The 9,748-nt window shown below is 46.8% G+C and overlaps 1 protein-coding gene across 5 annotated transcripts; it reads right to left on the bottom strand.

The window, feature by feature from the left end:
* Positions 1 to 33: 33 nt before the first annotated feature.
* Positions 34 to 8,428, bottom strand: LOC148380174 (retinoic acid receptor RXR-beta-A). Of its 5 annotated transcripts, XM_088364989.1 has the most exons (13): positions 8,179 to 8,315; positions 7,376 to 7,518; positions 6,988 to 7,223; positions 6,736 to 6,886; positions 6,476 to 6,655; positions 5,386 to 5,546; positions 5,185 to 5,314; positions 4,901 to 5,033; positions 4,105 to 4,140; positions 3,464 to 3,555; positions 3,279 to 3,384; positions 2,980 to 3,155; positions 34 to 2,231 (listed from the first exon to the last, which is right to left on the bottom strand). In XM_088364989.1, exons 2-12 carry the CDS (start codon positions 7,389 to 7,391, stop codon positions 3,008 to 3,010), a joined length of 1,389 nt encoding a protein of 462 aa, XP_088221115.1. In that variant the 5' UTR covers positions 7,392 to 7,518; positions 8,179 to 8,315; the 3' UTR covers positions 34 to 2,231; positions 2,980 to 3,007. The 5 variants fall into 5 exon arrangements, with proteins under 5 accessions (XP_088221115.1, XP_088221116.1, XP_088221114.1 ...); XM_088364990.1 differs by having other exon boundaries at positions 34 to 3,155; positions 8,268 to 8,428; XM_088364988.1 differs by having other exon boundaries at positions 34 to 3,155.
* Between the last annotated feature and the right edge of the window lie 1,320 nt (positions 8,429 to 9,748).

Here is a 9,748-nt window from a genome sequence, read left to right as displayed (position 1 = left end):
AACTGAGACGTTAAATAATGCAAAGAAAAGCAGTTTGTGTACAGTATTAAAAGCTTTACTCAGACATAATACAACAAACAGAAACAAGAGTCAGAATTAATGACTGGGGGGAGGGGAGAAAAAATGGAATATTTCATATTTTTCTTCTTTCAAAACTCCAAAGCACACAATAGTCACGCGGCTCCGCGTGCACGATGGAGTAAGATACAAACGAGACCAAGAACTGACGTAAAACAAGAGGGACAGGTTCCATTCAGATGGATGCATTTGTTTCAAACTTTGTCATAAACAAAAGGCTGGAAGCACATGGAGGGGAAATAACACAAATAGTGACTTTTGTTTTTTTTTAGCAAAGAGTAAACAATTAACAAATAATCTAGCTCTACAGGGGAAATCATTTTTTTTCCTCAATTTCCTCCTTTAGTTGACCTTCAAAGCGCCCACCATCGTAGCCGTGACCTCGTAAAATAGAGCGAGCGACCCATCCCTCCCGAGGTGTCCATACGAGGCCCGCCAGACACACTCCCACCCTCTCGGGGGGTTAAGAACGTGAGCTGCGACGCAATCTGGAAGAACGAAAAGGCGCCTCAACGCGGCAGGGGGAAGCTTCGGGGGGATGAGACCTACTTTTTGTAACAGACCCCACATAAACTAAGTCAGCACATTCAATATCTTAGTGGCTCAATTTTGCACCTTTTGGTTAAAGTCCACCTTGCATATTTTTTGACACCTCGGACAAGGAAGCGTCGCCACGTGAGAAATCAAATTTTGGGGGATAGCTTCTAAAAAGAGCAATTAGAAAAAGAAAAAAAAAAGCTTGTAAAACAGGGGTGGGCAACCTTTTGTGCTCAAGAGCCACATTTGATTTTTTAACTGGACAAGAACTATGATGTATTTTTGTTTTTTAAAGTGAAGAGGATGTTTTCATAATACAATTATAAAATGTAATATGCTTATTTACAATAAATCAACAGCATAATGATAATTTCATTAAAAAAATGATAGAAACTTAAAGTCGTTCATCTCAAAATAATTCAAGTTGATCTTATTGTATTTATAATTAATGTAATTATAAACTTAGAAAATTGATATCGAGCTGTTCAAAAATCAATAACCAAATTCTTGACCGAGGTCAACTACAATTCAATTAACCGCTTTAAGAACAACAACAACATAAGCTTTCTTTGTAGCGCGAACGAGCAGCAGGTCAGATTAAAAAAAAAAAAAAAAAAAAAAAGCACCAAGCGGGCCTTACGTAGTTTGCCCACCCCTGCACGAAACGCAAACTCAACTTGGCCTTCATTCCTGCAACTCGCACGCTGGAAGAGAAAAGTAAACACTGCAGGAAGAAAAAAAATTCACCTGTCTGACAGGTCACCTTACATTGAGGGGAGGTCCTCTTTGAGAGGACGTATTTGGACTCTCTAATACTATTTGCTTCCATCCGTTTGGCCGTCTGATCAGCTCGTGCATTTGCATACACAAAGGTGTGAATGCGCAACAGCGTGTTCCATATTTAGCACCCATTTTCCCTGTCCGTCCGCTAAAAGCACCCCAAAAAAAAAAATAAAGGACTGAAACTTCTGCTCAGAATCATAAAATGCAGCAGCATTGCTTACTGCTGGCCACAATTGGACCTGGGCTTGGTTGCAAATCACAGTCAAGTGCCAATCAAGGACGCGGGTGCAAAGGCTGCATTTTCAGCACACTTATTGATTCGATGAGGGGAGGAGGGGAGGGGGGGGCAACAAATCATATTTTAAATGTTTGTTGGAGCCACCGTCATTCAAGTTCTAGTATTTACATATCTAATGTAGAAAAGCTATCAGGTAGTCAGTCACAGAACTCATTCATTTTCAAAATTCTGGGAGGCAAACACCGGTCTAACGTCTAACGCCGAACCGGTGATGTCATCACTCGGTGGGAGTGATGATTATGGACTATTAGGTGCACCGAGCTCATTTCACCGCAAGCCTTAAAAAAAAAAAAATTGCTCAGCATCACATCGAGCTCGGCGTGCCTAACAGTCGGGAATTGAGAGAAGAAGCCAACGCAGAGTACCTTGTCTCAGTGGCGGCGGCCATTGGGAGGAAATGTTCACACAGGTACGACTCACAAAAGTGCATTAATGACCACCGGCGAAGGACGACGTCCGGGTGATAAAAACAAGAAACCCGCCCCGCCGGGCGTGAAGCTCTCAACTCCCTCAAGCTCGCCAACCTGCCAAGCGACTGCCGGAATAGACAAGAAACAGAGCATCAAACCAATAAAACAAAAATGAAAAAAAAAAAAAAAAGAGAGAAATTCAAGTCATTCTTTTGTTTGTCTTACAAAGCCGTACTGTGCGCACATCAGAGATGGAAGGACAACGCTAAGAGTCAAAGTGCTCCTTCCTAGTTTTCAAATGCCTTGGGGGGAGGGGGAATAAAAGCTCTCATTTCATGAGTACAGTACTTCAAGATAGAAACCCCAAAAAACACGTTTCGGCATGATCACGGAAATACAAAGCATATTGGAGAACACCTTTTCGGATTAAGTCGCGAAGGAGACACGCTGGAGAGTTGATTGAAATGCTACGCACCTGATTGGAAGCTAAAAAAAATAAAAACAACCATCAATGAAACCGAGTCGATCCAACATACAGAGGCGCTCTGAGATGAAGGCTAACTGATAATTAAGACATTTACCCGTGTGCATATACACGGGCGTGTATCGAATCACGAATGCCGTCATATGCGTATTGTCGACGGTGTATGCGGATGAGAAGCGGTGAAAGACCGAGTGCAAGAAAGACGGTGAGATGAGTGGGTAGTTGAAACCGCGTCGCCTCTGCAAGTTAGATCTTCACGTCTTTGTGTGTTGTGTGCGTGCGTGCGTGTGTGTCTCTCTACAAATGTGAGGGCTACTTTAAGCCCAGCAGGTGCTGCGGTTGGATTGAGTGTAGCCCAACAGGCGGCGGGCGAAAAAGGGCGGCCGAACCCGCTGTGCGATGCGGTCTCCCACTCGTCTAAGTGAGCTGGTGGGGGGCTTCCAGCATCTCCATCAGGAAGGTGTCGATGGGCGTGTCGCCGATCAGCTTGAAGAAGAACAGGTGCTCCAGGCACTTCAGGCCGATGGAGCGCAGCGCCGGCAGTCGCAGGAGTAGCTTGGCAAACCTAAGGGAGGACGTCCCAAAATTAAAAAACTTGTCTTGTCGGTTTCCAGAATGTGTTCCGTCGTTTGTCACATTCAACACATTTATTTGATTTATTTCCGGGATTTGTTTTTGTGGCGCTTACCTGCCCTGCTGGTCCGGGTACTTTTGCTTGCAGTAAGTCTCCAGAGACGCGTACACCCGTTCCCTCAGGACCTCCACCTCGCTTGGGTTGGACAATCCCTTGGCATCTTCGGGCAAGAGAGAGCGGCACTCCTGAGAAACACGTGGAGGTGGACGGCAAGGTGGTCGCGCTTGCTCTCCTCTAACCTGGATTGAAGAGGATGATGGCGCGCAGGCAGCCAAGCTCAGTCTTGTCCATCTGCATGTCCCTCATCTTGCTCACCAGCTCGGTCAAAACCCTGCGAGGTGAAGAAGAAGATTAGAAGGGCAGACTTTCTTACCACGCTCCGTCAAAGCCAGTCGTCAACGCGTACGGATGCCGCACAGAAGGCCACTGAAGTCGCTGATGCGTGATAAGAAGTGAAGACAGCATATTTACGTTAGCGCAGAATGACAACAAGCTTACAAGAAACAAATCAGTCATGCAAGAACACAGAAGAGGAGACAAGGAGAACAAATTGTTTTTTCCATTACACTTCATAAAACCAAAATGTATACATTTTACGATTTGGGGCAAAACTGTTGCAGGCTGGATCAGATAAACAGCATTTCATTGAATAACACCCACTGTGTGTACACTTTATGGCTTTTATGGGGCAGAACCCTAACTAAATTTAAAAAAAAAAAAAAAAAAGAACCCGAAGACCACGACAAGAGCTTTTAGCACACAAAACAAAGCACAGCACACATATTTATGTTTGCGATCGATCGTATAGCTTGTGGATTTTACTCAAAGGGGACTGCGGAGGAGGGGTTCAAGGAAAGTGTTTGTGTCGTGGCGTAATTACCTGTCAAATATGGCCCCAACCTCAGCATTGTGCGCCCTGTGTATGCAATCACAATGTGTTATTACAGTGTCATTACACAGCGACATGGCCAGAACACCAAAGGTTTGAGAAGCCCTGCTGAGAGACATTCGGCACCTACTTCAAAATAGAATCACACAAAGAAAACATTTGCACTATTGACAAATGTAAAGGTGAACAATGACGGACGATTGTCCATTTTTTTTTAGTTGTGTGTATTCAATTCTTTCGGTAGCCTTTGTCACCCCCCCCCCCCCTTCCAAAAGAAAAATTGAGCCATTTGTTTTGGAGCTTGTTTGGGAAAAACGAGCAGGCGCGGTGACAAGAGGACTGTGTAATTAACAGAGAAGCGACACATTGTGATTGGATAGGCGACATGATGTGCGCAGTGGATTGTCAGTCAACTGATTATTGCCAAGGGAAACATGAGACCAGCCAAGCATTTTTGACTTTCATGGAGTTAGTAACCATCGGGCAGTGATCCCAGAGTCGCCAAAGTGCCTCACGGTTGAATGTGTGTGTGCAGAAGATAACTATATTAGTTAGTCAGCAGCCTCCCGGCACCGAAGGCAGAAGGGAAGGAAGCAGCAGCAGCAGCCAAAAGACGAGAGCAGGCACGGCCAGTTTCGCCCTCCTCGGCGAGTCATGTGACCCGGAAATGTGAGGGCGCCGCGATGTATGTGTTGGCGTATTTGAACCTTTGCGACAAAACGGGCCTGGGGGGGAAAAAACTAGTGGGCGTGGGGAGTGCGACGCAGTGGCAAAATGTGACGGCTACCTGTCAAAGATGGCTCCGACGCCGGCGCTGTGAGCGCTGCTCCGGTGGACGTGGAGGCCGGTGGCCAGTAAGATTCCGTCCTTGACCGAGATGGAGCGGTGGGAGAAGGAGGCGATCAGCAGCTCGTTCCAACCTGTCAACGCCATGCTTGACTTTATTCTTTCCGAGTCGGCAACCGTTTGTGCCATTTTTTTTTTTTTTTTTTGGGACAGGGACTTCATTAAGTCGATCGATGTTGTTTTACGTTTGTCGGTCCGAGTTGGGGTTTTAGTGATGAGACGCACCTGCGCGTAGCAAGATAACCTGATCGTCGAGGGCCAGCTCAGAGAAGTGGGGGATTCTCTTGGCCCACTCCACCAAGGTGAAGAGCTGCTTGTCAGCCGCCTGGCAGATGTTGGTGACAGGGTCGTTGGGCTGAGGAGGTGCGGAAAGGAACACGTGATGAGGTGACACGTGACGAGGAACGCTGCAGCCGGTCGACTCACAGAGCTGCCTCCGGAGCTTCCGTCGGCGTGAAGCTCCGTCTTCTGCTCCACGGCCATCTCCGCCTCCAGAATCTTCTCCACTGGCATCTCCTCGTTGACCACGCTGGTGGACTCCACCTCGCCCTCGCGCTCCTTGTTCCTCTGGCGCTCCTCTTGAACGGCTGAGGGACGGGAGAAGGGGGTGAACAAACAAGAGAACGAGCCCAGGGGGATAAAACAAAACAAAAAATGTTGGGGATGACACTGGACAAAAAAGAAAGCCCAAGACTCACTTTCAAAACCGCCAAATGGATGCTAGTTAAGCAAGTTGACCATCTAATGCTCAAATTTTTGCACACTAGTCAAAGCAAAAAAAAAAAAAAAAAAAGTTTGGCACCACCTTGTGGCATTTTGGGGTACTGCAAAAGGACCACAAAAATTCACTGAGAACTGCAAACTGTTGTATTCTCGTGAATAAGAGAGGATAGGTTCAAAAATAAAATAAACTGCTAATTCAGTCTGTGTCTGAAAAAGTCTGGTGCATGATTTGGGAATTTCTAGAACAGCAAACCATCCCAGTAGTTTGGGTATGAATACATATTGCTGCCCCTTGCTCGCTCAATCCAACCTACGCAAGCCCCCCACCCTCTTGTCCTTACATCTGTCGCTCATCTTAGCCACTGCAGAGGGGGAGGGAGAGGGAGGGCGAGAGGAAACAAAAAGAGGAGGAGAGGGGGGGAAAGGGGGTTAGTGTTTGCAAAGCTCAGCCACCCCCATGTCCCCCTCCACCGCCGCTTTATCCCCCGGCAGCTCAGGCCCAATCATTTACAACGCACACCCTAGTTAGGTCGAGTTTGAGAGCGAAAGTGGACGTGGGGCTTCTTTCATGCCTCTGACTCGGTTCAAATTGGCGAATCCGTGAAGTGTTGCCGTGGCGACTGACAAAAAGCCATCTGCCAATGAATTTGGGACTCAAAATCTCACGTCCAGTCGACATTCAAAGTCTGGAAGTTAAATTACACAGGAGCGAATTGAATTCCTTCGCGACCACGCTTGGAGAAATAATCACATATTAAATCGCAATCACAATGTGACAATACACGTATATCACCTTCTCTCTTCATGCCCATGGCCAGGCACTTCTGATAGCGGCAGTATTGGCAGCGGTTCCTCTGCCGCTTGTCCACCATGCAGTCCTTGTTGTCCCGACAGGTGTAGGTGAGGTCTTTGCGCACCGTCCTCTTGAAGAAGCCTTTGCAGCCCTCGCAGCTGTACACGCCGTAGTGCTTTCCTGGTGGGAGAACCCAACAAACGTGTGCCAACTGCTGGAAAATCCTCGGCAGGCCTCAGACAGAGAAAAGGAGTAGTCACCAGAGGATCGGTCGCCGCAGATGGAACAAAGGCGTTTCTGCGAAAGCATCGGGCCCGGGCTGTGCGCCGACAGCTTTAGGCCTATCGGAGGTTTGACGTCGTCTGAGCTGCTCACCGTGTGAAGTCCTGACATGGAAACTGTGGAGTTGATCTGAATAAAGCACAGCAGAAGATGAGTACAAAAAAATGGCCTTATCAGAATATTTCCTTCATTTAAATCTAATTCAATACCGAATAGCGACTGAACCTTACTTGCGGGCTGCTGATGGGACCGTAGCCGATCGACGGCGTTCCTGGCAGGCAGGGGGAGCCCAGCGAGGAGCTGATGACCGAAAAAGGGGAACCCGTGCTACTGATGGGGCTGTTGACCCCTGCGCTGGAGATGGGAGGCAGGGAGGTCATGGAAGCCGCCGCCGACTGCGCCAAAGGTGGCGAGCGCTGTCCTGACGGTGGGGAGGACACTGACGAACTGTCCGGACTCCTCGAATCTGGTCAGAAGCATTTTATTTGTATAAATCACCAATCACAAGCTAATGAGACACCAGAACAGTAAGACAATAAACAGTAGACAAATATTCTTGGCCCGAGAGTAAAAAAGATTCAGTTTCGACGTTGCACTTTTGAAGCAGCTGATTGTCACCTCGACTGTCTCCCATGGTGCTGCTGTCTGCTTTCACTGGCTTCTGCACGCCGTCGATTCTCCGCGTCAACAGCCAGCCCTCAAACTCGAGACCGCGGACTGCGGCCCGGGCCGAAGCTGCTTTGACGGCACCAAAAACGGCTCTGAAATGCCAACACATGAAAAGGGAGAGCATGCTTTAGCTACCAAAAGGGATGACAGTAAAATAAATATGTAAAACATCAGTACGTGTCTTCCACCGTGCAGTCGGTGTTTATGTCCCAAACACTAAATTGTGTTTGCTGAATTTGTTGTCCTTTTTAAATAAAGTTTGCGACAACAGACAGCTGTTCGACAGACGCTCGCTTACTTGTGCATGAAAACATGTTGAAGCGACATAAATTATGCATGAAACGCATGTAGGCCACACGCAAAACGTGCAGGATTTGTTTTGACTGCTATATTAAGAACAATAATTTAGGAAGAACATTTGGCTCTGGTTTTTAACTAGAGCTAGCGTCCACATAGCTTCAATGTTAGCTCGCACTTAGAACGTCTTTACCTTCAGTCGGGACCACTTTTTCTTATATTGGTGGGCAGTCAACACGGACAAAGTGCGCGTGGTGCCGTGTCGCCATAACACCCGTCAAAAAACGTTTTAATCCTCCAAAATTGGCAAAAGCGAGACGCTAATCAATGCTAGCTAGGTTAGCTAGGCGCTAACGTGTACGCGATTTAGCCAATAAGCTAACCCAGAAGCTAATATGTTGGCGTCGCAAACAACACGGAAAACGAATGTCTCAAAGTAAATGCGGATTACTAACGTTTAGCAGCGCAGCTTCCTCCCATGAATCGATGTTGGCCCAGAATGTCTGTCTGGACCCCCCTCCCTCCCCCACACACGCTCACTCACCACCACCTCCAGCACGCACGTTGGCCCGCAGACAGCCCACCTTCCCCCCGCCAGGATGAAAACATGGTGGCGGCGGTGCTGGATCCTCAAATGCACTCCTGGCTGCCACTTCAATTCACGGCGGTGCCTTAAAAATCGAATTAAAATCGTTCTGTGTCCACAATGATAGCGTAAAACATTTGTATCTTAAATATCAGGCCAATGACGGCCTTATTTGACTGTATTGAGTACTCGTGAATGCTGATGATACCACCCACCGATACTCAAGGCTGGGTCTGTATGTGTGGGTTCTGTCACAGATAATAATCTTTTGAATTGACATATCTGATTGTGCCAAGTCTAAGACCCCCAAAATACACCCTCCTTGCCAGTTGACACTAAACGACACTACACTGCTAGCTAACAAACTGCACTGCTATCAGCTGGATCGCAACAACTGTCTTGTGTGTGTCTGTTTATGATTGCACGTGTGCATCGTCATGTTGACTCCCGTGTCACTGACCGCAGAGGTGAAAAGGTCAAAACAAGTTTAGCTCAGAGGTTACTTCAGCCTCTGGTGAGCTTTGAGTGCTCATTATTGACAATCTGAGAAAAAGATCAATGCAGGCAAAGACTCAGGAGGCGAAGAGAAATTTTCAAATAATACATATATATTTTTTTATGGTCGCTAACCATTACATCACATTAATGAAAGACAACACCTTTCGTAGAGATGAACGTGTTTTTATTTCGTTGAGTCAACCAGTTCAGACTGATAATTAGATAGCTAGATCAACCACGTACCAAATTATCTAATATCGAGTAAGATAAGAAAAAAAATCTAATATAAAGTATCTTAATAGTAAACTTAATGAAATCTCATTTTTCTTAAAGTATGTGACAGACTCGATGCTAGCATACGTGCATGTGTGTGTGCATGTGTGTGTGTGTGTTTGTGTGTATGGCTACGTGAGTGTGAGTGCTACGCAAGGGATTAGTTGCAGTGTGTGTCCACTAGTGATTAGCCTGGTCAGTGGGCCTGTTGTGCATTCACTCCGTCCATTAGCATATTAATGCTCTCTCGCTCTTGATCCCCCCCCCAACTCCCCTTCGCCACCTTCAGTCACCCCGCTCCCCCCCCCCCCCACTCGCCCGCTCTTTCTCTTTACATACTTCCCACACTGACTTGTCACTTCCTGCAGCTCTAATAAATCTCACCCTTCGCTTATGATCCGGCCGAGCATATTTGGAGGTGCTCAATTTCCCTCCAAAATTTTCCCTCCTCTTCCTCGATTTCTGACTCCTTTTTTCATCCTGTGAGGAAAACACACACAGAAGCAAATTATGAAATGCACACGCGGAGTGTAAACACTTCCAGTCCCGATTGAGCACGATTCAAAATGTTAGCAAAGTGGATACAGCGGCACGGTTCTCATCCTCGACTTTGAAACAAATGAATTTTTTGTGATTTATCGCTTTTACAGACTTTGATTTAATATGAC

This window comes from Syngnathus floridae, chromosome 21 (genome assembly GCF_059516105.1).
Source record: "Syngnathus floridae isolate MCC-2025c chromosome 21, RoL_Sflo_1.0, whole genome shotgun sequence".
Taxonomy (NCBI): domain Eukaryota; kingdom Metazoa; phylum Chordata; class Actinopteri; order Syngnathiformes; family Syngnathidae; genus Syngnathus; species Syngnathus floridae.
Note: the sequence above shows the minus strand (reverse complement) of the source record. Positions and strands in the feature narration are given on the sequence as shown.

What these genes read in the sequence shown, in the direction of transcription:
- LOC148380174 (XM_088364990.1), bottom strand. An exon ending in CATGGGCATGAAGAGAGAAG is followed by an intron (nt 5,547 to 6,475) that starts GTGATATACGTG and finishes CCCGTCCCTCAG; the next exon opens with CCGTTCAAGAGGAGCGCCAG. An exon ending in CATCATCCTCTTCAATCCAG is followed by an intron (nt 3,385 to 3,463) that starts GTTAGAGGAGAG and finishes TCTTGCCCGAAG; the next exon opens with ATGCCAAGGGATTGTCCAAC.